This window comes from Cydia fagiglandana, chromosome 6 (assembly GCF_963556715.1).
Source record: "Cydia fagiglandana chromosome 6, ilCydFagi1.1, whole genome shotgun sequence".
Lineage (NCBI taxonomy): Eukaryota > Metazoa > Arthropoda > Insecta > Lepidoptera > Tortricidae > Cydia > Cydia fagiglandana.
In genome coordinates this window covers 18,485,460-18,513,384 of record NC_085937.1, presented here as the reverse complement: position 1 = coordinate 18,513,384, position 27,925 = coordinate 18,485,460, and the positions used below count along the sequence as shown (strand labels likewise).

General features: G+C 37.7%; 2 protein-coding genes across 2 annotated transcripts; both read right to left on the bottom strand.

Moving 5' to 3' along the window:
- Positions 1 to 165: 165 nt before the first annotated feature.
- On the bottom strand, positions 166 to 27,635 carry LOC134665415 (SH3 domain-binding protein 5 homolog). The gene is made up of 5 exons (XM_063522372.1): positions 27,299 to 27,635; positions 22,162 to 22,224; positions 8,820 to 8,997; positions 1,738 to 1,856; positions 166 to 1,382 (listed from the first exon to the last, which is right to left on the bottom strand). Exons 1-5 carry the CDS (start codon positions 27,365 to 27,367, stop codon positions 375 to 377), a joined length of 1,437 nt encoding a protein of 478 aa, XP_063378442.1. The 5' UTR covers positions 27,368 to 27,635; the 3' UTR covers positions 166 to 374.
- LOC134665402 (F-BAR domain only protein 2) lies at positions 23,111 to 27,303 on the bottom strand. The gene has a single exon (XM_063522352.1). The coding sequence runs from the start codon at positions 27,238 to 27,240 to the stop codon at positions 24,559 to 24,561; it is 2,682 nt and encodes an 893-aa protein (XP_063378422.1). The 5' UTR covers positions 27,241 to 27,303; the 3' UTR covers positions 23,111 to 24,558.
- Positions 27,636 to 27,925: the final 290 nt, after the last annotated feature.

The following is a 27,925-nucleotide window of genomic DNA, read 5'->3' as shown; positions in this document are numbered from 1 at the left end:
TTTGCTGACAAATTTTTCTTAAGTGTTTTTCATTAAAGAGACACGGTAAGATCGTGTAATCTTCGTCTAATGCTAAAAAACCAAGTATAGTAAAAGTAACCTGTCATGAAACTCATCATATTTTGTAAACAGATAAATTACATATAAATTGAAACTTAGTAGCATTGTTCCGATTTTTATTTCATTTTATAACATCGCAGGTATCAAAATGAAACTCGAACTCTAAAAAATTTACAACACATGAACATAACCTGCAAATATAATACAAAATCTATGAAAAAACTTACTATAATTCACGCATAGAAAACAGATATGCAACATTTAGTTTTTTTTTTATTTCAGACATTCAATTGACTCTTAAAATTTGCTTCAATTCAACTATTATCGCTGTCAGTGACAGTAGAGCTGGTCATCCTTATGACTGGGTTCTGTGTAGAGTCGCTAGAGTCACATTCGACCATTAAAATCTCATCTGGACTATCATTCCTATCCGAATTACTTTCAGTATACGTTCCAGTTGGACTCTTGTCTTCAATAACCGCTTTTAAGTAAGACTCCCTGTCCATAATATTTGTATCTCGAGCTAAAGCCAATACATCTAAAGACATCATGCTTTTAGATTTTTCCGTCTTGCTTATAGGTATAGGGTTGTGATCATACATGACTTCGCGACTTCTAGATTTGACGCGCGTCAAATTGGTCTCGTTCTTCCAAGAATCGCTGGGTGGTTGACTGTATTTGAAAGCTGAATTCGTGCTTGTGGACGGAGCGCTAGCGTTTCTCGGGGAACTGGCTGTGAATTTGGATCTTTTCTGTTGGTTATTCTCCTTCATCATTAGCAGCTGATCGAGTTTATTGATAGTTTCATTAAGCTCTAACGCCCAAGCCTCATCTGTTTCCACATCAGTTCTATCGATAGGTTTAAGCGCTAGCTCCCTCACACGCATTCTCAGCTCTTGGAGACTAGATTCTTCGTCCTTTTCTACTCCATCAGTTTCCTCTTCAAGTTTAACTTCATCATGTATCGGATCTCTTTCCGCGCCTACTCCTGGCTCTCGTGGACCTACAGGGATTTCTTTTCCAGTATACTCGCCTCTTCTTCTATGAATTTCTTCGGATATTTCCTCTAATGCTTTAAGAGATTTTGAGTACCTGAATTTAGCATCCGCTATGAGGCGTTGGAGTTTCTCAATCTTCTTGTTCTGTGTTTGGAGCTGCTCGTCGCATAGTTTCTTCTCTTCGAAGTAGAGGCGAGACTTGATGATGTTGCGTTTCAAGTTTTCTTCCAGCTGAGCCACCTTCTTCTCGGCTGTGATGAAGGCAGCGGCTTTCTTTTGATGCTCGCGGCCGCTTTCCGCTTTTCTTTTCTCTGCGTCCATGACCTGAAAGACATAGATATAATCTGTCAAGCACGAACCTTTGCAGTTTAGGTAATTAAGTAAGTAAACGAATAATAAAATATTTAAAAAAATCTGTGAATGCAGTTTTGTTTATTTAAGAAAAAATAGAGTTTCCTTTACGTAAAATGAGCTAGGTTTTAAGGCACTTTCCCTCCAGGGCCCATTAATTTTCCACACTGTATAACGCTGGCCCAATGTTACAGGGTTCTATGTTTCACTCTTATCGAACTGAAATTGAACATTGTTATAGTGATATTAAGTAGAATTTCAACTATCTTCGAAATCTAACAGAAACCTGTAATATAAGGCCAGGGATATGTATACTGGGATGAGTTACCTTGATGATGGCGTGGTTGAGAACCTCCTGCCAGTTGCTGTCGAACTGCCACTCATCTTGCTTGCTCACGAAACGCTGCTCGGCTAGCGTCACGGTCTCTTTAGCTGCTGCGTGGAGCTCTGAAAAAAAAAGCTGTGTATAGTCACAGAATCAATAATATTTAGTTGTAATATGGCGATTAGCCAGTTTTAGTGTTTAGCAGTAACGCTTTGGTTTACTGCGACATAAACGCATATTGCTTGTGTCAGCGCAACCTAACGTGTATATATAGGCAGAGAGGATTTAGAGAATATACGTTCTTATACTATCACACATAAGGTGTTTCACTTCTACTCCCATTACCCGCTCGAAACCATATACAACAAGTATTATCTTGTTATTGGATAGTACTATTAGGTACAGAAGGTTCACTCTCTAACAAAAGGCGTTATTACAACAGATATGACCGCGAGATGGCGCAAGCGCGAGCGAGCGTCCGTTCCGTAGTGGCGCGCGGCAACTACCACCAAAGTTGTTTGGCTAAACCACAGAATAAATAATAGTATTAGGTACAAAAGACTCACTCTAACAAAACGCGTCTGTTACGATCAGCACAGATATGGCCGCTAGGTGGCGACAGCGCCACGCGCGGCTTATGGCTTTCCCCAAAATTGGGGTGGAACGGTACATCCGTTAGCTACCTGTAGCAAAGCGACGAAATCGCGGAGTGAGCCACGCCTGGCTAAACACCAAAATTGGTACGGGCCGCATGTACTTGTAGCGACGGCGACGAAATCGCGGAGTGAGCCACGCCTGGTATAATACCTATTAATGTTTTAGTGGTAATATTATAAAAGGCAATATTTTAAGAAAGGCACGGCCGTTTCCCAGCGGGGCAAATTAATATATGCTAGTCGGTTAATTCGTGGATATACCATTCCAAAGAAAGATCCATTAGCAAGATTAATACAAAATAAACATTGTCATGTCCAACTGTAATAAACACTAATGTTTATACGCATATATGTACATTAACGACTCGAAACAAACAATGAACTCACTAAGTAAATGTTTAAATACAAACACTATTATATCATTAAAAGTACTTGTAACAGTTAGAGTTGACTAAAGACCAATTAAAGTCGAACCTTCGATTGCATATGAATGTTACGAAACTAGCTTTCAAGTTATACTAGTCTAGCAGATTCATAGTCAAGGCAAAATGTTTTGTAAATAGATTCCTGATAAGAGCATGGGGTCACAGAGGCATATAAAAAATTATCACTGACACTGACCTTGTCTGCTTGATAAGGCAGCATTGAATTTATTATATGGGTTATGTTTTAAAACCAATTTGAAAAAAACAAGGTTAATTTTAACCCATATATTCAGAGCTAGTATATTCATAGACTAGGAAGTAAGGGGGTGCTCACCGAGCATGGTATTAACAGGCCAACATAAGTGAGGTCGTATAGTTATATGAGACAGGCAACTCCAAAATATAACAAAAAAAACAACTAAATGTTAAACTGATCGTGTGATGTTACTCGTAATGGTGTCGAAGGGTAAGTTAAATACTAGCCAGTAATATTGTCTGAAAATTTCTTGCTCAAACACCCCAAATGCGACGTTCTGCAGTATCATTACACCTTATAACTTATAAAACAAACTAATCCGCCGCGTTTGTCTGTTTGTGTGTATGTATGTTCGCGATAAACTCAAAAACTACTGAACGGATTTTCATTCGGTTTTCAGCTTGGTAGCAATAGTGATTCTTGAGGAAGGTTTAAGTGTATATTTAACCCGTGGGAAGCCGGGGCGGGTCGCTAGTATTTTCAACAACAGAAGAGATATAATATTCACGCATGTATGTATCATAATCACAAAATATACATTACACAAACGATGAATATAAGTCCATATTATAAATGTATGTGACGCGTATCCAATCCAATTACTTTGCTGATCTAGGCCGGCAAATGTGGTATGTAATTTAATTGCTAGCGTGACACCATGTTTACTATTATTACGGGGTTAATATCAATATTTACATGCATGTTTAAAAAAATATACATTAAATATGAATAGGTCGACGTAACACCGATAGAATCTCTTTATAATATCGACGTGACACGGGCGTTATGGAATGCGCCCGCGCGGCGGAAGGCGGTTATCAGGCGGCTTGCAAGCAATTGACGACTTGCGCGTACGCATACTCGTTTGACTTGCTGCCGATGTAATATACACTGTTATTTGTATAGGTCCTTAAACTTGGCGTCGCTTGTCACCTTAACTGTTGGTTGAAATATGAAGTTATTAGTTATTTTTGCACATTTGAGCAACGAAATTTAGTTTATCGATGTCAGCGGTAGGCCCTCTGAATTCGAGTCATCGTATCAGGGGGCCTAGTCAAGATGACAATGGTTGATAGGAAACGCCAATCCAAACGTAAATAATGTATGGAAAAAGTCACATGTATTTTTGTAACATCTAAAAAAAACATTTATTCAGGCGAAATAAACCCTATTTGTACAGTTTTTAGGGTTCCGTACCCAAAGGGTAAAACGTATTACTAAGACTTCGCTGTCCGTCCGTCCGTCTGTCTGTCACCAGGCTGTATCTCATGAACCGTGATAGCTAGACAGTTGAATTTTTCACAGATGATGTATTTATGTTGCCGCTATAACAACAAATACTAAAAACAGAATAAAATAAAGATTTAAGTGGGGCTCCCATACAACAAACGTGATTTATGACCAAAGTTAAGCAACGTCGGGCGTGGTCAGTACTTGGATGGCTGACCGTTTTTTTTTTTGCGTTTTTTTTTGCATTATGGTACGGAACCCTACGTGCGCGAGTCAGACTCGCCCTTACCCGGTTTTTTTCTTCTGCCAAACTGCAGGACAGTTTGTTGGCAGAGGGAACTTAGCCTATAATTTATTGTTAACTTACATCTTATTGCTTATCGTATGGAATGGTTTTATTCTGTTCTTTTCATTTGGCATTTGTTGATGTACGATTCTCAGTTGTCATCATTGCTAGGCCCCCAGATACGCACAAATGCACTTGTTATACGTTATATCTATCAGTTATCACAATACGTGAATGATACTACAAGTAAAAGCTATCGCTTATTTAATCGCCTCATAATTATAACCTACATGATTGTGCCTAATAAAAGTGATATTATCACGATCGCGTGCTGCGAGTATCGATTCGTTTACAAGGGCATATTTTAGTAGAGATTAGGTATATCTTAAGCTTTTTCTCCTTTCTAAAAGCTTCGTAAAGCGTTTAAACAATTCAGTTCATAAAATCAGTGTATTCCGTTCGTGCCTTAATGCAATATTGAATAAAAACAACACCAAGAAATTATGTTTGTTACACGAAGTAGAAGTACCTAAAAGTGTCACTTAGTAAAGCTACTTTTTATTTAATAATACCGTCACCCGGGTTGAATAGGGATCGCTGGGGTGAATAGGGACAAAATCTTAAGATATGATTTACCTGTCAAACAGAAGCGTACGCAAACACATTACAATGTAATGCGTTTCTGAACACAATCCATGTTGAAATCAGTACGGAAGCTAACGGTCTTCTGGTGCTTGACCGTGACCTCGCACTTGCCGACTTCCGAGCAATGTGGAGCGTGAAGTATAAATAACATCAAAATTATCCATTGGAAATTCAGCTCTAAATGTTTAAACATAAGGTTGGAAGTAGACGAAGAGATTAAATTTAAAGATTTTTTCGGAAAAAGATAACACTGTTGACAATGGATTACTTAAATGAGTATGTGGAAAGGCAATTTTAAATCGTTCCTTTAAAACCAATTTGCCTTAAAATGACAGATAGAGCAACGAGGAGCAACTATTCGTTGTCGACATTTATATAAGAACCCAGAATAATTGCCTCTTAAAGAACCCTAGGTCGCAATGCAAAGTACAGCTCATTCAAGATTTTACATATGCTAGGGTGAAACGAGAATGTCTTTTTTAGGGTTTCGTACCGTACCCAAAGGGTAAAGACGGGACCCTGTTACTAAGACTCCGCTGTCCGTCAGTCTGTCACCAGGCTGTATCTCATGAACCGTGATAGCTAGTAACAGTTGAAATTTTCACAATGATTTCTGTTGCCGCTATCTCTTCTTCTTCCTCGCGCTGTCCCGGCATTTTTCCACAGCGCACGGGAGCCTGGGGTCCGCTTGACAACTTCTGTTGCCGCTATAACAACATATACTAAAAAGTACGGACCCCTCGGTGGGCGAGTCCGACTCTCACTTGTCCGGTTTATTTTTGGCTACCCATATACCTAAGAAGTGGGGATAAGCAGCGGTAGTAAAAACAAGAAGACCAATTACAAATTCCAAAATTTATAGAAAAGAGAAAATATTTTCATGAAAATCCTTACCTAAGGTACATGGATTGGATTTGAACCCAGGAACCCTAAACCTAGGGTAGTTTGCAGACAGGGTCACTAGGTAGGCTAAAGTGAAAAGTGACCGTGGCCGTTATATAGTGATCGATGAGGACAAAAACAGCTGCTGGCTGTTAAAATTTTCATGAATCTACTCATAATCACTTATCGATCTGAAATTTCGTTCAAATGCGACATATGTCGACTTATTCAAGGTAGCATCCTTATTTATTTTATTGTGTATTACTTAGTTTATTCTGACTTAACTTATAACACAAATCTGAATCTGCCTAAATCGCCTTAAGTCCAAATCAGTTAAGGCGATTTAGGCAGATTCAGAAGAAAAAAAAAATATAAAAAAAATATATATATGAATATTAATTAATTCTATTTTTTGCCCAAGTCCAAATCAGTTGGGCAAAAAATAGAACTAATTAATATTCGTTTTATTTTTCATTCCCTCACCACTTTGATTGACTTTTGATGACGGTAACGGAATGGACGGTACGAAAAAAGTAAGGATGGGCCACTTTTTTTTTCCTGTTATAATCGAAAGACCTCGTGATCCAGACCCTCTAGCATGACTTGAGTTCTCGCGCGCGACTTCATAGATGTAGCGTGACTTCAAGAATGAAGTCGCGTGCGTGAACGCAAGTCAAGCCAGAGCGTCAGAAGTAACATACTTCTCCTTTTTTTTCTGGCCGAAGGGTGTGGTTTTTCGGCGGTTCCGGGGCAACCTGCCGAACCCTATGCTGAGTCAGACGACGCTACGGAGCCACGCTGTTACGTTGCCGCCCAAATCGAATGTTTAATTGTTTTTCTTTGTATTCTTTTTATTTTGTAGTTTCACAGTGTTTTTATACTGTAATGCTGTATTACTTATTTGATCAATAAATAAATAAATAAAAAGGTGACGTGGGTCAGTTTCAGTAAAATGGCCCAAGCCCACACTGGCCCTCTTTGAAGGCTTACACAGCCTTGGCGGTCCGTTTAATGGCACTGATAAGGGTGATAAGGGAGAAACATCCGCTGTCCGATAAAGTACTGCAATAATGTGGCATTGATTCCACGGCTTTAAAACCAGACCACCGATAAGATTACACTGGTTAATATGGTTCAGGGGGCCGAATTTTGAATTTCAAGCGCTCGATTTTGTCACTCAAAAATCTGTGAATGTTATGAATGTGAAGGAAGCGAAAGAGGTATGTCCAGGGACAGGAACCGGTTACCTTAACCGGGGTTTTTCATAGGGTTATTTTAGAAGCGGTGGTAAAAACCCCTTCCATAACGGTAACCGTATGATAAGGTAACACTTTGATTCGGTAACCGTATCAGATACGGTTAACCTCTGTTACCGGTAACCGAAATAAAAACCCAGTCTATTCAGTTACCTCATTATAAGGTTTTTGACTAGTTCAAACGATTGCAATCTTTACGCCCAGTTAAATTCAACTTGTTATTGAATAACCGAGGTTGGCATGGGCGATCTATGAAGCCTCCAGCACAAACAAGTTTTTTTGCCGTTCCTTTGCTTATCTTTATACCTACCCGTGTGGTGTGTTCTTATTTTAAATCTTATTATATTATAAATAAAATAATTAAAATAAATAAAGTAAAAGAAATAAATAATGTTAATAAATAAATAAAATAAATAATTTAAATAAAATATATAAAGTAATAAAATAAAAAAGTAAAAAAATAAATAAAATAAATAAAATAAATAAAATAAATAAAATAAATAAAATAAATAAAATAAATAAAATAAATAAAATAAATAAAATAAATCTAATAAATAAAATAAATAAAATTCCAGTAATAATAAAATTATAGGTCGTCCGTTTAAAACGAATCCTCAGCCCGCAAGTAGCTACTTCCGAGCCTCGACAATAATGTACTAAAAATGTAGCAAACCAATAAGCAACGGATAATAAAGGTTACCATAACTGAATGAAAACCGTTTAAAAACCCTTAACAATGTTAGGGTTACCGTTTCAATAAGCTTACCATTACAATCAGGTAACCGTATGATAGGGTTACCGAATGATAAGGTAACCGAAACGATTGGGTTACCGAATTGATAGGATTAAGCGTAAAGAGGGGTTTTCCGGTCCTTGGGTATGTCAGGATCGTAGCAAGTGGAAATACGTGGTCTCTGCCTACCCCTCCGGGAAATAGGCGTGATTATATGTATGTAAATCTGTGGAAAACTGTGAAATGCTATATTACAAGCTTTTATTTACTTTCACCTGACCGTTGTCTGTCTGTCTGTCTGTCGGTCTGTAATCAAATCTTGCAAGTTAAATTTGTCCACTTTCCGGTTTCCGATTGAGCTGAAATTTTGCATGCATGTATAAATCGGATGACAATGTAATATTATGGTACCATAGAGCTGATCTGATGATAGAGACCATAGGAACTCTGTGATGAAACAACGCAACCTAATTGTGTTAGGGGTTTTTAGAATTGTAGTGTAGTTGTCTGTCGTATAGAAGTGCAGTTGTCTGTCGTAAGACAAGTACAGTCAGTGATAAAAGCTTGTACCAAAAAAGGAAATTTTTGCCATAAACTTATTTGAAATTCCCTTGGCAATGACCACTTTTCAATTCTATTAGAATTTAAATATTTTAAATGCCTAGTAATGGAAATAGTAGATGCAGATCACTTTCAACAGAAGTTGTACAACTTACCACTAGCTCTCTGGAACTGCACAGCAGCCTTCTGGCACTCTGTTCTCGCTGTTGCAGCGGCAGCCACAGCCTCGTGGTAGGGCCTGGACTTGTCCACGCAAGTCCCAAGCCGTTTGGTCAGCCCCTGGAGTCGTCGGGACGTCTCGTTCAGGAGTAGGTGGAAGGTTTTCATAGACTCCTGCAAAGAAAATGCGAGCTAAAATACTGACGTTTATTGGTTTAGAACACGGGTGTTGAGGTGTTCAGACTACTTCCTGCGAGACCTTACTATTGGCCTGCGGAAAGGAAACGAGAGAGTTAAGGTATAAGAAAAGGAAGAGGGAAAACGTCAATAAAGCATATTTTTGAAGGGTTATCCGCAGATGGTCTAAAACGCAAAATGACTAGTCGGTCGGATAAACGGTCTAGAACGCAAAATTAACTGCCCGAATTATTTTTTCCGTTTTATCTTAACTTTATAGCGATGTCGACGCGCGGGGCTCCTATTCTTTGCAGTTTAGCCTTCGGCCATTTGAAGGTACCTAACGAACCTAACCTACCTATGTAACATGTGGTGATATAAAAATTGGGCATTTTGCTTTCTAGACAGTTTGCGATGTAGACTAATTGCGATTTAGGTAAAACAACACACTAGTTATTTTGCGTTTTAGACCATCTGCGGATAACCCTTTTTGAAAAGTAGATGGCTAAATCTTTGGATGTGGTTGATTTAATCACGATCAAAATAAAGGTTGTTAAATTCGATGTGACCCAATATTATGTAATCAAATCGTTTTTCCTAAGGTGACATCTTATGGTCCACATTGGTCATTATGTATTCGAATCTGATTACACAACCACCTAAATCGGGAAACGAACTAACCCCCTTATTCATAAACGCGCTACAAGCCTCAATTAGCTAATAATCGTTTGTCTTTATCTGTCATTTTGACTCATGTATTTGTAAGAAAAGGATAAACATAATTTAACTAAATTAGGCCTGTAAAGTTTTATGAATAAGTAATCTATAAGTATCAATATTTAACAAGTTGTCGAGATGAGTCTTGCCCTTGTTCTCTGCATTATGGGTCATCCATTAATTACGTCACACGTTTAGGGGGTGGGAGGGGGTCAAGAAAATGTGACATGTTGTGACATGGGGGAGGGGGGAGTCACAAACATTGTGACGTCACTTTAACTTCATCACTATTCATCAGTAACCGAAAATTAATTAATATTTTTTTATTCGCTGTACTGTACATTTAAATAATGAGGTTTTGGAAGTAGGTAATTTTCGTTCCTAATTGGTTTTGTGTTATAAAATTATTAATATTTCTTTTACCAAAAATATTTTTTTATTAAAAAAATAATGCCGAGTTAGTATTGCCGATTTCGTAGAAAACAAAATTGCCTAAAATGTGACGTCACACCAGGTGGGGAGGGATTTGCAAAATGCGACCAAGTGTGAAAAGGAGGGGGGGAGGGGTCAAAAAACCTAGAAATTCGTGTGACGTAATTAATGGATGATCCCATTAACATCTAAAAATCAATTTGTCTATTTCCTTTTTGGAAGGTTGTGTGCTGCCTTGGCTTTCATAACCTTCTGTCTAGATATAATATCTGAAACGTGTCTTTCGATTCGGCGGACGCTTGGCATAAACGAAATGTCATGGCTGGCAGCCAAGTTATCTTCCATTTATTTCGGCAATGCTGGAAAGTTATGCAAGATTAAGTTTTATTGAGACATATGTTTGTACAGCGGCGGTAGCACGGTCGCATTTTTATCGCTTGTCACCATGCCTGTCACGTTCTAACAAGTACGTATGTGCGAAAGTGACGGGCATAGTGACAGACGATAAAAATGGAACCATGCTGCGCCCGCAGGAGTCGTAGCCAAGATAATATTTTATCGATAAACAATCTAAAAGAAAATAAGTTTTTGGCAAACATTTCATTTTTGGTACAAGCTTTATCGCGGACTGTTTTTTTTCCACAGGCAACTAATACTCATCGAGACAATTCTAAGAACCCCAAACACAATTAGGTTTCGTTGTTTTATCACAGAGTTCCTATGGCCACCTCCGGTCTCCATCATCAAATCAGCTCGATGACACCATAATATTGTATTGTCACCCGACTTACATATGTATGCAAAATTTCAGCTCAATCGGAAACCGGGAACTGGATCAAATTTAACTTGCAAGATTTGATTACACACAGACAGACAGACAGACAACGGTCAGGTGAAACTAAATAAAAGCTTGTAAAAATAATTGTGCTGACAGATGCGAACGGAAATTCGCGTAATTATGTCGTCAGGTGACAACCAAAACTCACTACAGCCGGGGGAAAAGAAAAGTGGGCAATATGGAATGCTCTTAACAGACTCAGACGGGACGGGAGTTGGTCGGTCAAAAGATAACCTTCTGAGATGAGGAATTGGGCGACAAGGTGATAAATACAGTAGGGAATCCCCCAAACAACAAAACACATGAGACAGTATTCCTTCTGCTCAACGATGTGCACTGAGGAAGATCTCCTGAGGGCTATAGCACGTTTTTTTTAGCATTAGAAAGAACTTGAAAGAAGGTATTAAGCAATCTTGACATGTCTTTTAATTGAAAAACGCTTTTTAAAAATCAGTAACTATTACTTATAAAAGCAGAAGAATATAAATGATCGTATTAGATTCATAATTGTTACATATTTGCAATAACTTATTTTTAAAATGTGTTTTTCAATTAAAAGACACTTCAAGATTGTTTAGCTTATTTCTAATGCTAAAAAAACCGAACTATTGAAGTGACAAAGCATGCAAAAACAAATGTTTGCAGAAGTTTGATCCGTTCACACGAAGAGAGAACCAAAACACAACAAACGATTTCCACTTGGCTAGGCCTGTAGGTGGTTTTAGATATATATAATAACGTTCAGGTTTCAAACGTCATATTTTCAAGCAATTTGACGCGTGCCAGAGAGCTAATAAAGCAGGCCACTGACGAGCCTTCCAAATGGATGCCGTTACAATGGATTCATCCAAATGGACGGCATCCTAATATTAAACATTGTACGTTTTTGACATTCACGGGCCGATTTTGGTTTGCAGCCACGCTATTTAGACTGTCGGAAGGCTCGTCAGTGGCCACCTTTAGAGACCTAGGTAGCGAAATATCTCAGCCACTCATTCCATCTAGCCTAGCATTTCCCCACGTACATGGTACAGGTTACACGACTGGTTATATAAGGGAGCTAACAGGCGCAATTGACCTGCCGCCGGCCTCGCCTTAATTTGCCTAATTGACTGCAGTGTAGTCACATGCCGCGTGATGCTATGTGAATTTTCTCAATTTGTTGATAGATTATTTATTTATTTTAATCTTTATTGCTTCATTGCTTTATTAAAAATGAGATGGCGAAACGACCAGTGGCCTATTTTATAAAGCTACAAGTTACAATTTACAAGCGGAAGTCTCGTTCTAAAACATAGGGTTAGAAAGAGACTTCCGCTTGTAAATTGTAACTTGTAGCTTTATAAAATGGGCCACTGGACTCATTTTGTGGCGACTGGCGGGAGCATGCACAAAGCCGTGACGAGTGGAGAAAGACAGGGGAGGCTTTTGTGCCAGTGGGACACAATATAGGCTATTAAAAAAAAATCTTTATTGCACAATACATGAAGGTACAAATGGCGGACGTAATGCCTTAAAGCATTCTCTACCAGTAAACCAATGGGTCAAACCAGAAAGATTAAGTAGGTGCAGTGTCTTTAAAGTAAATGAATTTGTAAACAAGACTATATGAATATAAACTTACACATATACTTCATACAAATAGACTTACATAAATACTATACATATTTATATAGAGTCTGTGCGGAAAGAGAAGAGTCGTGGCAGAAACGGGAACTAACATTTTAAATTTTATATGGCAATCAAACCTTTGACACCTGTCTTGTAAAAAGTAAACAAACTTCTGTCATTGTATATTTTTATTAACAAAAACCGCAAGTTTTATGTATATAATATTTTCAAAACACGATAAAACCGTACATAAAACCACAAAGAAAATTATATTTAAGTAACATTGTTCGGTTTTGTCAGCGGGAAGAAAACGGCTAAAAGCCGACTATCGACTTACAAAAAGTCGCGGAACGTGTTTCCGCTATTCGCGGGTATTGATGTTGTATTTGATATTAAATAATTACCTATTTAATAAGCCCCCTAAGTAACTTGTCTCCGGTACATAATTGGTAAGTATATTCATTCAAAATATATTAATTTTCATATATATGCAGGTCATTCATGATCTTTAAAATAACTGACAAACAGTCTTGATACTTGCTATTTTATGCATATTTATATGTAATTTCTTTTTCAGGATCGTGTAAAAGTACCTACGGTATCTCGAATAAAAGACCGCTAAGTAGGTGATATGCAAGAATTCGTAATCTACGTGCCGGATTCAAGCACATCCAGTGCAGATGAAGATAGTTCTATGAGTGTCCCTGGCCCTGGTTGTTCTGAAGCTAGCTCAAACATAAGTGACATTGAATATTTTAATTCAGACTTCGATTACAAAGAATAAAACTTTTTCTAATAAAATATTTCTTTATTTGTAAGTTCGTTTACTAGGTTCTGAATAAAACTTTTTCTAATAAAATATTTCTTTATTTAAAATATTTTTTTATTTCGGCGAAGTAAAATTTTTAATATAATTTCGTAACTAACAGAACCTACAAATAAAGAAATAGGTTCGGTTTCGGTTTCGGCCAGTTTCGGCCAAAAAATCATGTTTCGGCTGTAGTTTCGGTTTCGGCCAAAAAACGGCCGAACCTTTCGGCCGGGCCGAAACTTACGAAATGGAACTTCGGACAAAGACCAAAAGTTGGGGAATAAGTAGGACAACAATATTAATATCTACATATACTGATTCATGTATAGGTACAGAAATTAATTGGTTTATTATAAAACACAATTCCACTAATGAGGACGCCACTGGACGGCCGACGCAGTCTTATTAAGAGGCTGTCAATACTTATAACGCGCACACTGTCTAATTGTATCGGAGTGAATGAGATAGCACTGTCGCATGTTACTGGGCCCTGGGCAAGAGAATAATAAGAAAAGTGCCCTGGCAATGGGAATGGGAGCCTGGGGTCCAATAGACAACTAATCCCAAAAATTGGTGTAGGCAATAGTTTTTACGAAAGCGACTGCCATCAGACTGACCTTCAAACCCAGAGTGTTAACTAGGCCTTATCGGGACTAGTCCGGCTTCCTCACGATGTTTTTCCTTCACCGAAAAGCAAATAGTAAATATCAAATGATATTTCGTAGGTAAATAACTTCCGAAAAACTTTTGCTTCGTCGAACGTCGACGAAACTGCGGTCTCGCTTTTTAATACAATGGACATTGGTTGGAGTCTGTGCTCAACTACTTATCCTGAAGCCTGAAGCGCGGCTTTGACTTCGCATGAAAGTTCGCCTCACTGGGGCACTTCGGACTTTTAGGCCCAGGTGAAGATCGGTACCTGGCCTTGCGATATTGTTAACAAAATATTTCGCGCTCGCTGCGCTCGCGTTTTTGGTTGGTGTTTTGGTTGACCCTGTATCTACATGTTAGCTTGACTGGTGACTGAATAGAGTTAGACCAAGAAAATTCTGCAATGATTTTGATACGCAGTGCAACTAGTGCAAATGTTATTGATACGTCATAATTTCATAGAAGTTTTGACGTTTAAAATAACACTTGCACTGCGTGTGTTATCAAAATCGTTGCAGAATTATCTTGGTCTTAGTAATTTTCTTAAAAAAACTGCTTAAGTAACATCAATTTCAAGGACATTCGGTGTTGACAGCCCCATAATATGTGTATAAAAGCGGTTTTATGACATTTTTCAACGATTTTATCAAGTCTACAAAAGTTTCGGTTTCGGTTTCGGCCGAAACTAGAGCCAAAGCCGAACATTCGGTTTCGGTTTCGGTTTCGGCAAAAAAACATGTTTCGGTCGGACACTAAGTAAAATATCGTGAGATGAGAGAACCGGACATATCCCAATAAGGCCTACCTATTATGCACTATTTTTATTCATATTCATATTTATTATTAATAATGTACACATACATTACAACTCAAGTTTACAATGGGTGAAATATATATCCCAGATAAAATTACAGTTCTATTGCCCAATTTCTACCCGATCTACCCGTTTTTTAATAACTGTTGGACTGCACAGATTAGGCAGTACATAAATGAGACTCTATCTTGTTTGGTACTAAAATTACAGTTGTATTGGGCAGATTCTTAACTAGTTTTAGCAGTTTTGTCAATCGCACTGTCACTTTTTAGTATCTGAGACATAAAAACAAGTGTGTTTTAAAAAGAAAACTAGTGCCTGCGCTAAATCAGAGGATTGAGTTGACGAGCCGACACCACCACCAGGCTCCGTTTAGTAAGCCGTGGTAAAAAACCGGAACAAAAGGGATTCAAGTATCATGACGTTTAGTGTCGTACTATAATCACGTGACCAGTGTTGTCAGCATAGCAAAAACTATAAAATAGCACTGGCGCGCCCTCAAATCCCACGACTCTTCTCTTTCCGCACAGACTCTACCTTAATTATGTGAATCACTAAGTTGACGAAGAAGAAAGCTTGTCAAGGAAATGCTTGCTCAGCATGCGCTTGAATGTTATGCATGAATTTAGCCGCGAGCAGGGGTGTGACACTCCTGACTTCGGGCAAACTCGGCTCCGTTCGGCTCAGCATTGCTCCGAGCAATTATTAGGGTTGACACAACTAGACGTCCCTTTGCGTGCATGACCACAGATACGTCGGAAAAGAAATAGTAGAACCTTGATTATCCGAACCCTCAATTATCCGAACACTGCAGCCTTTGAAAGACTGTAATATACCACTAGGTTAATGTAGGTAATTTAAGATTATTTATGTGTTGCGACACCTCGTCGATTTGAAGAGTACCTAGGTAGGTATTTTGGATAAGTGGTATATATTATAAGAAAAAAAATAAGCACTCAGGGATTCAAACATTTTGATACTAGGTAGGTATCGAGATCTAGTGAAACGAAATTATGGTGCAATGAAACCAAAGCGCGGCAGCAGATTGTCGTGCGCACACACAAGCTACCCCCCTTTTCATAAAATTTTACTGGCCTTATTTAGTTAAATTATGTTTTATCCCTATCTTACAAATACATAATTCAAAATGACGGATAAAGACAAATGATTCATAGCTAATTCAGGCCAGTATTGAGTTTATGAATAACGCCATAAAACGATTTCCGTACCTACTATAGCGTGTCCGCCGTGTGGTCCTGTCTCGCCATAAAATGTTTATAGCCTTAGGGTGACTGTGCACTACAATGAATTTGACTGTCCGGCAGTCCGAGTTTTTACGGTCCGATATGGCACGCCATTAAATGTATATAGTAGCTTGTGCACTAGACGTAATTTTACCGTCCGACATCTTACTTTCCCCCATTTCGGACAGTTTTTTTCCGGTCCGAGATGACAGCTATGAAAAACGTGTTTATGCTTGTGCACTGCGTCTGGAATTAGTATTATTCATGACTTGGCCGGGCGGGGGCGGGCTAGGGGGGGTGTGTGTCTCATGCCACTGCGCCGCACATGCGAGTAAAAAGACGGACAAGTGCACAAGCCAATCATCCGCTTTTTTCTTGCCACTGCGCCGCACCTGCGAGTAAAAAGACGGACAAGTGCACAAGCCAATCATCCGTTTTTTTCACGCCATATCGGACCATGAAAACTCGGACTGCCGGACAGTAAAATTCATTGTAGAGTGCACAATCGCTCTTACTGAAGTATTTATTTCAAGTACCTAGGTATTACGTATGGACACAACCGTGTCACATCTACACAAAGCGTTTCTATATAATATCCCATTACCCAAGCATTGTTCCGCGCTTTTGTCTCAGTCTTGTATGAAGTTGTATGAGTGCAGGTGCACGGTATGCAGTTTCTTTCCTCTATCTTGACATTGCGCAGATTATATTGACATGATACATACATACCTACATATTTACCTACTCTTTTTTGGTGTCTAGTTAAGTCAATTCAAGCTAATGTCCCTCAGACTTCGTGATTTTGCAAATGCTATTTGTTATCGTTGTAATTTTATGTATTCTTAGGATTTTTAGGTTACTTTTAGAATCACGAGCACTAAGAATTATAACAGGAGAAATGAGTGTCCCAAGTCCCAATTTATTCCTACTATATTATGTTTTTTAGATTTTCCATCAAGTACGTTACGAGTGTCCATAAGCCCCCTCCAGACTATGCGCGTGAATCGCGGGCGAAGCCGCGAACGCAAGTGTGGCGTCGATTTCGCAGATTGTTCACGCCTTCGCGCCAGAGATGGGCATTAATCGATTAACTTTTTAATCGACTAATCAATCGATTAAAAAAGTTAATCGTCAAAATTAATCGGCGATTAATTTAATCGCGATTAATTTAGTCGACCTAACATACGATTGAAATTGAATTAATCTTAATATTAATCGATTAAATTTCTCGATTAACTCTCGATTGAAAGTAGACAGGTGGTCATTTTTGTATGTAACTAAAAATCAAAACTTCTTGCGTACACATTAAAAACCATTCCAGTGTTATAAATGTGCTTCAATAATATAAGATGGTTACATTGGTTACTATAATAATGCGGATAACTTAGCGCGGCATCTCTATAGTTCGTTTTTTTAGCATTAGAAAGAACTTGCAAGAAGGTAAGCGATCTTGAAATGTCTTTTAATTGAAAAACGCTTTTTAAAAATCAGTAACTATTACTTACGAAAGCAGAAGAATATAGATGATCGTATTAGATTCATAATTGTTTCATATTTGCCGTAACTTATTTTTAAAATGTGTTTTACAATTAAAAGACACATCAAGATTGTTTACCTAATTTCTAATGCTAAAAAAAACGAACTATAGGTAAGGGTTTAGGGCTTGTAGCGCAGGTATAAAAATTAGAAAGAGAACGACGTATGTGTATGAAAGAGCAAACACATTACTTACCTCTTATCAGTTGTTTTCTATAAGGTTTCAACTTGTCAATGCAGTAATTACTTACAATGTGATTTTGGGCACATTTTTCGGGGTTTGTAATAATTTTATATTTCAAGAATTTATCATAGGAATATCACAAATAGTATACCTTTCTGATGGCAGTAAGATTTTTCCTATATCTCTTACTAGTATGTAATTATATATTTACATAAAATATGATTTAGCCTATGCAACTTCCAACACTGATTTCGCAGTAAAAATCGATGCTATATTTTTTTACCATTTTTCCTAGAATCAGGAAACAATTATGTGATACATATATTAATTTCCGGCAAAAAGACAAAATGATGCATTTAAGGGTTAAACACCTGGGTAAGTTGAGAAACTAATAACACGTGGCATATAATACATACAGTGACATAAAATACTAAGCATACGTACTCTTTGTCGGTTTGTTTTATTGTTTACACAGGACTAGAAATTTCAAAATAGATAACAATCCGTTTATCCATAATTTGCCATTGTTATACGACCTTAAGAACTGTCAACATAACCCGAGATAAGAACAACCTTTAACAAAAAAAATTGCCTACAGAGCTTAAAATGCCATTATTATATTTTCGTCAGCCGGTCTATATAATTCGCACAATAGTAAGTACCTTTCGAGAGCAAATGCACGTGTTTGTTTAAAAAAATGATAATTTTGCTTTAGGTATGCCTATAGCGATTTCAGTATTTTATTGATAACAAAATGGGACGAACTCTAAAACATCCCTTTTCAAACAAAAACAAAATTCGAAGACGGTCGAAATTAATAGTCTCCAAGTGAACATACATAAAAATTCGTCTGTTACTTATATTATTTATAAATGTTTCAGACGAATTAGGCACCTCGTTCTTTTTTTTAAGTCGGTTAAAAAGACCATATTTATTGCTAAAATTAATCGAGAGAAAATTAATCGAACTAATTAATCGATTAAAAAAATTAATCGCCGGTAATTAGTCGACGATTAATTTAATCGTGACAATATTAGTCGGAGCTTTTCGACTAAAATTAATTAATCGTCACTTTTAATCGTTGCTCGCGATTAAGTCGGTTAATTTTAATCGTTAATCGTCAGTCGATTACATTTTGCCCAACTCTGCTTCGCGCCTTGTTCTCCGTTTTTTGTCGGTATTTCGGCCCGCGTCAAAGGAGACGCGAAGCGCGAACTTGCAAGAGTTGCAAGACTCCACATTACACAATATTTTTGCTCCTCTGTGGCAAGATAAATATGAATTATATTATGATTATATTATATTAAGCAGCTATATTTTACGGTTTTACAATAAAACAAAATGGAATAACAGCTACATCACGTATGATGCCATAGATAACTAACAGTTAAACTCGATCAGCTGATGCTTTTCCGCCATATTGCCGCAAACCAAACTGCGAAATCACCGTGAAGTGTGCGAGTGTGGAGTCAAACGTCAACTTCGCGGTATGTTCGCTCCGCGACGTCGCGCCTATATCGAGGGGGCTATAGAAATATCCCAACTTTTTCAGTACTTATCCACTAAAGGGGCCCACAGATGACTATAGTTCGCCGGACGATATCAGCCTGTCAGTTAAACGTAAAATTTGTCAGCTCCGAACAACTCCGTACAATCCTAAGTTTAAATAAACTTACAACACAAAAAATGCCCAAATTGTTTTACTTTGCAATAGTTACTAAAGAAATACAAAACCGATTTTATTTTCTGATAAGAAAGATGCTAAGCGAAAAAATGTAACTAGTTGAACATTTATGCAAATTGCATAGAAGAGTGTTAATCGATACGCTAAATGTACCCACTACCCAGCATTAACTGCCTATAAACACGCGATATGTTTGTTTATTTTCTTGAGAAATTAATGAAATTGTGCCATTTTCAACCAAAGGGTACCATACTTGTCAGTTGTCAATAAGGCGCTATTTCCATATAGCTTCAATTTGAAACCTTATCGACAACCGACAATGTGGTACCTTTTGGTTGAAAACGTCACAATTGTTTACAAATAACAAGAATCGTATAAAGCCACTATAAAGCATAAGGTTCTTTGTACAAGACAAGAATATATGACTTAAAAGTATACAGTTACCCCCTTATTCATAAACGTTTACTAAAGTTGACAAGCCGATAATAATCGTTTGTCCCTTTCCATCATACCAATACGTCGGAAAGGGACAAACGATTATTATCGGCTTGTCAACTTTAGTAAACGTTTATAAATAAGGGGGTTAGTATTTACTAACATTCTTATTTAGTCATGTTATCAGATCAGATACCTCGTATTATAAATGGGCAACGCGCTCGTAAGACGGCGTTTATAAGGATTTCTGCAAAATCGATATCATTAAGGCACGGTTACACCATGCATATGATATAGGTAATATAAAACCGAAGTTTGGCAGCGATTCAGGGTCGAATCATGCTGCCCCTAATATATGCAGTTATGGCACTATCCTTTCGGCTGTTTAGGGTTGTCAAAATTCAATTCATTATCTTATCTGTGGTCGTGCACGCAAAAGGACGTCAAGTGGTGCCAACCATAGAGGCTCCGTCACACAATAATTGGACGCAACCTTAATAATTGCTCGGAGCGATGTTGAGCCAAACGGATAAACGGGTAAATTTTAGTAAGTTAACATAACATTTATCTTGAATGAGGTAACACGTCGGTCTTATCGCAATACACAGCGACACAGAATAAATAATAGTACTAGGTACAGAAGACTCACTCTCTAACAAAACGCGTCTGTCACGATCAGCACAGATATGGCCGCTAGGTGGTGACAGCGCCACGCGCGGCTTATGGCATACCCCAAAATTGGGGTCGAACGGATGTACTTTTAGCTACCTGTAGCAAAGCGACGAAATCGCGGAGTGAGCCACGCCTGACAGCGATCTGTTCCAGACCTTTTCCGGAAAACCTTGACATCGATCAATTTTCACTATTATATTGCCAAGGTTAGATAGTTTAGATACGTATCTCGAGGCATAAAAGAAAGTTGGCAAAGCGAAAGGCGCGTGATTGATGAGCCTGGAGAGGTGCCGAATAACATGGCGTAATAATTGTGAGAGCTGCCGTAATCAATTCTCATTTGTTCAGGAATATCCGCTGAGTTAGTTTTCGTTAGTAGGGGTAATTCGTCAGTAAGTGGCCACCCTAAATGTGTGTTTATAGGTGAATAGAATTCATTTTTAGTTTAGGGTGGCCAGTTATTGACCGGTGGCCAGTTACTGGCGAATTACCGTATCTACTATAATAATTATTTATACATATAACGTCCTATAATAATTATTTATTTATTTACTCGTAATTATTTGTGTTAACAAAAGTTCGAAGATGCGTAAAACTCTAACGTCTATGTCATAACTCTAATGTCATGTTTTCTACCCTCTAGCTAGATAAGTGGTTTTCAGATCATTTTAAGCGTTGTATCGATGTTATATCTGCTTATAACCACGATAAGTGTTTTACTGCTATATGGTTCCACGTTTTTAAGCCGGTATTGCACGAAGCATTGCAAAATTATTCGACGATTCTTCTTATAGGCTTTACGCACTATAAATCACAAATAACCGACTTAATCTTACTGATAGGTAATCAATGTTGTAGTACTAAACACAGTGTTAAGGTAACTTATAGTCCCGACAAGAAATTGTGAAAATTATTGAGAGTGCCACTTCCTACGTGACTGTCACATTTTTGACGTAAAATGCTTTAAACATGACAACAATATAGCATGATTTTTTTAGAAGAGCATTATATATCCGGAATCGCCTTAAGAGCACCCCTATGCCGAAAACCTTTTGTATGGACTGATATTTATCTGACATGGCTATTTGTACGTTACGTACAAATCAATAATCATGTACAAATAGCCATACATTTGACACCCTAAATGCTCTAAGGTCGCTTTATAAGTCAAGGCCGACATTCATACAACCTCAAGAAAGGAAATTAGCATCTAGCTCTACATCTAGGTGTGAGCTCATTTCCTTTTTGAAATGACTCCGTTATTGTTCTGCGGCTTGTACAGTCAGCATCAAAAATAACGAATTATGTAAAACAATTACATTGTGGCCGATACTTCTGAACGCGAACTGAAGGGATATACTCTGGCACACTCCGACTGACAAAGTGGGTGTGACAGAGTATAATATCACTATTTCAAAAAGTATTCGAGGGTGGCAGATACTTTAGGCGCTTTGTTTCATCTGCTACTTTTGATACTGACTGTGTGTTGTTTTGATTCTAATGTTTTTAACTTTCTATTAAGAGTTACTCACATCCAGTTCCAATTCCAGCTTATTGATCTCATCAGTGGCGGCGTTCAGCTTTTCCAGCTCCACCTGCGAAGTTTTAAAAAACTTGAGACAGTCACAAGGCACCCACACACGGTACTCCTAATTATGAGGCAACAGCAAGCAACAACTAGCGACGGGAAACATCTGAGACATCACTGAGACAATACCATCTATCATACATCTACTTATAGATAAGATTATATTGTACATGTTGGTAGTAAGGGACAGCTCGTACAGTCTTAAATATTTATATTTTTCTTAAATTACGGCTGTCATGTTGGCAGTATGTACTGTGTCAAAATTTTCTTTACATTTTGGCGCCCAATTTTTTTGATTAAGGCTTCTACAGACGTTGCAACAAATGACATGCAATGCATTGACAAGATAATTGTCGTCTGGAACAACTAATTGAATAGATCGATCAAATGCGGCAATGTATCGCAAATCGCACGCGGGTATCGGTGACGTGTAGAGATCATCATTTATATTTTTTTCTTAAATCACGAAAGATATAGATGTAAGAAATAGATATAAGTGAAAATATTTGTACACCGACTTCACGGTAGAATATGATGGAACTTGCATTCATTCTAATTTAAGATCACATCAATGTACCATATTCTGACAAATAAATACATTTCATTTCATTTCATTTCATTTCATTTCATTTCACGTATGTTATGTTGACAGTATGTACAACGCGTCAAAGATTTTCTTTACATTTTGGAGCCCGATTTTTTTTCTTAGATTACTTTTATTAGCTAAGAATATTTTATATAAATGAATGTACAATTTGGTTTGCATGAGAACTGCCCAGTAACACCTCAAGGAATGTTTCCTGTCACTAATAGCTAAGCAAAACAATACTTATAAATATACTTACTTAAGTCTTTTTCTTTCTTTTGGCTTATCCGTAAATAAAAGTTCAATGAAAAGGCTAGAATTACATTTAATTTCAAAATTATAATCATTGTAAATAGTTACATTATATAGAAATTACACATGCGATAAATTTTACAATATAAAAATACGCATTCAGTTACAGTTTTTAACTTTTTTTTAGTAGCTACCCAGAGAAAAAAAAAAAAAAAAGGTAACGCCAATTTCTGAACGCACCAAAATAACCAGACGCGAATAAGTTTGTTATACAAAATTAACCCTTAACAATTAAATATTAAAGTTTAGAATAATTGGAATGGTTCTCTTGTACTAAGGTACAGTTATCTAAAGTTATATAGGTAGTCTGTTATTTATTATGAACACTTCCCGTTTTGGTAAAGTAACACTTAGCTATACATTATTTAAATGGATTGGAATAATACAAAGCATTAGGCCATGAATAGGTATTTAAATAAATGTTCTTCATATACATTTATAATGGGATCTTTATATAAAACATAAATAGATGAGATTACTCTTGAGTAAATAAAACGAAATTAACATTTATGTGAGTAATGGTTAGATATATATGCGGTGGTTGGCAACTAAATGCTGACTTATTATAATTCTTAAAATATAATGCTTCAAATAAAAAAATATTAACTCCGAGATTCAATCAAATTCACAATTGATTAATCAAAGCCAAGTTACTTAAGATTTAGAAATTCTATTAGTTGCAATATTTTAGTTATTGTATTATTTAATATTTTTATTATTGAATTTTTCTCAAAATATTTGCACAATGGAAGAAAATTATAAGTTTAAATTTATGAAATCTGTGACCTTAATACACAGTGTTAGTCAAATCTAATAACTATCATATTTATTGCATCTCATTTAGGCCACTACAAAATTATAACTATCATTCGAAATTACGATCTAACAATAAAACAATAATGTCCACTGAAACCCTATAAAATTCGGCACTATTGTTTTTAAAATATAATTTAAGTTAAAATTGAGAAATCAACATGTATAATAATTACTTTTAATATTTTCCCATGTATGTTTTCATAAAGTATCTTAATTTGTTGGGGTTTAAATAGGTATTACAAAAAAAACTTATTAATAACATAAAACTTTGTGATGCATACTAGAAATAAACATAAAGAGGTACCTACACTCACATTTTAAAGCCTGCAGTAGAATTACTATTGTCTCGCTATTCAGCAAATAATGTAAAAATGGCACATCTCTAATCATACTGAATATAATTTAGTTTACTCTGAATTTAATCAATTATAACATAAATAACCACTAGAAAAGTTAATACAAGATGTAGTTTAAGGATACAACTAATTAAAAAGGAAATTACATGAAATCATTCCAAGTGGACAGGAAACAATCCTATAAGGTACCGAACATGTACGAGCTTAGTCAAATCTACGCACTCCGCATACAATACAAGTATGTACAAACATTCATAAGGGATTGGACCGATCAGTGAATATCACTATCACAAATATATTTGCCTGAGACAAAGCGGCGTTTGACCAGGGAAAGGCGGTAGCCGCTGCCTATCAGCTCAAACTCTATGCCCGAGAGTGTTGCACCTTCACAATTAAACTGAGCAGAGATCGTAGCCTTTGTAGAAGGCCCATGCTCCAGCTCAAATCGCGCCCTTAAAGACCCTACTCCCCTATCCTCAGAATGCTGGGACAGTTCAGTAAAACGCCAGAGAGCTTGCTCGTTTTTGGCGTTCCAAGTATTATTCGGCATAGCTATAACGTTCGTCACGCCTCCATCCATCGGCACGCACACAGATACATTTAGCAATGGAGAAGGTGGGCTCATGGCATGGAGATTATACTTGTAATCCACCTTCAAGTCAGTGTGCTCTCTCTCACATTTCCAGTATGATACTAGTTGGTATGGACATGATGCTGCCCCGGCCTTTGGACGTATTTGATATTTCAATATGTCTACATTGAAGTATTGAGCTGAGGGGTTCTTTTCAGACTGTCGTTTAAGCAGAGAAGTTAATGCTGGCATGTTAAATTCCACAACTGTTGTGTCACGAGTTGACATCATAGCATTGATGCTAATAAGTTGTTTGTTAGGCAGGACATTGTCTAGTCTGTGTATGTTTTTCAGTCTGAAGCAGAGCTTCGCCGGATTGGGGTTGTTAGCTAACACACCAACTATGCCGGTTGGGAAGGACAACATCATGTCCCCTGACATTTTCACTTGGCATTTAGACTCTTCTGAACCTCGGAAGTACGAGTGGATGATCTCGTGGAAGGCTACAGCTAAGGGTATTGTATCAGCCATGCCTATTGTGAGAGGAGATGGCCCTCGGGACCCTGACGAGCCTGCAGTTCGGAAATCTCCCTCTGATCGCCTTGAAGGCGGGCGCGGGAGCGAGATAGACGACATCGTAGGCGTGGACGTTCGAATATTAGTTTGGCTCATCTCTCCAACCTCTGAAAACAGGTCGCCTAAATCGGCTGTGGATACTGGAGTAGGGCTCTCTAAGACCTGCGATTGGTTAGCTTGTAAAGGCGCATAAGGGTTCGAGACACCATGGGGAGAGGTGGGATTACTGGCTGTGGGACTCTGGAAAAAGTTCAAGTCTAATAAGTCACTGCTGGCTTTGCTTGCGTTCGCGTTTGAGCCGCGCCTCGTATTTGTTCCAATTTTGTACAAGGAGATGTTTTCAACCGTTGCTCTTAGCTCATCTACACTCGCCGACATAGGAGCACTACCATTACTAATAGGTTTAATCTCTACATGTATCTTTTGCTCTCTCTCTTCCTCCGAGTCAGTATCAGATGAAGAATAAACACTACCTTTCTCATCTTTAGGTCTGATGCAGTAACCTTCATCATCTACCTCTGGAGAGTTCATCAGATCATCTTTTGTTGGAACCTCTTCTTCTTTTTCCTCTAAGTCAGACTTATCACCCATGTTAGAATTTTCAGAAATCTCATCCTTTTTCTTTTTGGATTTTTTCAGTTTTGTTTTGGTTCTTCTGCTGCGTAGGAACCATTTGGACTCTCTGAGTGTTGTGCGGCCCATGTCTGCATCTTTATCAGGGGCTACAGGCGTGGCTGGGGTTCCACTGGGGCTGGAGGGGGCAGAGCATGGGGCAGCCCCTTCAATGCTCCCAGTTGGCTCATCTTTACTTTGGAAATTGGGTGTGAACAGGTTTAACAGAGATGTTGTCCTTCTAGAGGTCTTGCTGGCAAAAGATTGGCTCTCTTTCTTAGCTGCCTTAGGGGGTTGTGCAGGTTTGTGAGACCCATTTGAAACTGTAGATATCTGATCAGCTTCTGATATTGAGTTGTTAGCTGAACCTGGTTTAGGTAAAGAAACTGGCAGCTCTACTAAGTTTGCCTTCTCTATTGCCATGTATTTATCAGTAATGAACTGTTCTAGTAGTTTTTCAACTGTTAACTCAAGACATTGATGTTTAAAATCTCTATGCACCTGACCCATGAGGTCATGGTTATTCTGTATAATGTCAGCATAGACATTCACAAACTGTTTCATTTGTTTTAAATGTGCTTCTTCCACATCTTGAAAATGTTTGCATGTTTGTGTCATTTTCTTTTCAAAATCCTGTTTAACCATGTTATATTTTTCAACTAGTTGCCTGTAGTCATCATGTAGCTTTTTAAATTTGACCTCAGCTTTCTCAATGTCTTTTGCTGAAGCATTATCTTTGCGAAGCTTCTCTAGATCCGCCCCCTTGCTTGTGTACAAGTCTTTCGCCTTCTGTAGAGCCTGCTTAGTGTTTTGTATAAGTAGAACCACCTCTAAAGTGCTAGACTCGGAATCTTTCACTGCTTTATGCTTCTTATTCAGCTCTTCGGCATACCTTGCCACATCTTTGACCAGTTCACTCACTTTCTGAAACATGTGCTGGTGCAAATTCGACAGTTTCTCGGCAGAGCATTTTAACACGCCCCAGAAGGGGGCGAAAGTGCCTTGAGCGCAGTTACTGTTCGCCTGTTTCGCTAGCTTCGACAACAATTTCGAATTCGATTCCTCAATATTCGATCTTTCTCTGAGGTAGTCTGAGAACTCTTTGCTAGCTATCAGCCCGTATTTCATGTTTTGATATAAAATATCGTATCCATTGTGCTCGCTGGCGAAATAATCTACGAAGTTGACACTCATGGTTACTGCTACAGAAGTACACGATTACAGTTGACACATTATATAGTCACTCACTGACCTGTATTCTAGGATCGAGCTCAGTATCACCATTGTCGTCCGCGGGGATCGTAAATGAAGATTCTTCCATTATAGCGACTGCCACTAGGAAGCCACCTAAATTACATCACCGACACAAAAGCGTAGAGCGTCACCGTTACACTGCCATCCAATTAACGAAACGAGTCTCAATTAAACACGCATCACTGTACACCTGGATTAATTTAGTCGACAAATGAACGAAAACAACACACACAAGTCGTCTAACGTGTTTAATTTAGCTATATAAATAATAAAGTGAGAATTTTTCATCCAAGATGACGTCCAACTTCATGACGTCAAATCATAACAATAGACAAATATAAAGTTTTTATAAAACATGCCATAGTGACCAGTGTCCGCCCACTTTTCTGTAGAGTCGGTATCGAGTCGAAAGAAGCAGCGATTAGTTAAAAAAGTAATTTAATAGAAAGTAACGGTTTCATCACATAATGAATAAAAAGAAAGACAAAATCAAAGGGTAATGTTGAGTTTAAACTTCGTTCACTTCCTTTCTCCTTAAAAGAAGTCGAATCGCTGGCAAGAATCGACTAGACGTTCGATTAATCGTTCCTTAAAAAAAAACAATATGTAATTGTCTTTGACATAA

What these genes read in the sequence shown, in the direction of transcription:
- LOC134665402 (XM_063522352.1), bottom strand. Translation starts at nt 27,240, where the DNA reads ATGAGTGTCAACTTCGTAGATTATTTCGCCAGCGAGCACAATGGATAC.
- LOC134665415 (XM_063522372.1), bottom strand. Translation starts at nt 27,367, where the DNA reads ATGGAAGAATCTTCATTTACGATCCCCGCGGACGACAATGGTGATACT. An exon ending in AGCTCGATCCTAGAATACAG is followed by an intron (nt 22,225 to 27,298) that starts GTCAGTGAGTGA and finishes AAAACTTCGCAG; the next exon opens with GTGGAGCTGGAAAAGCTGAA. An exon ending in GCAGTTCCAGAGAGCTAGTG is followed by an intron (nt 1,857 to 8,819) that starts GTAAGTTGTACA and finishes TTTTTTTTTCAG; the next exon opens with AGCTCCACGCAGCAGCTAAA.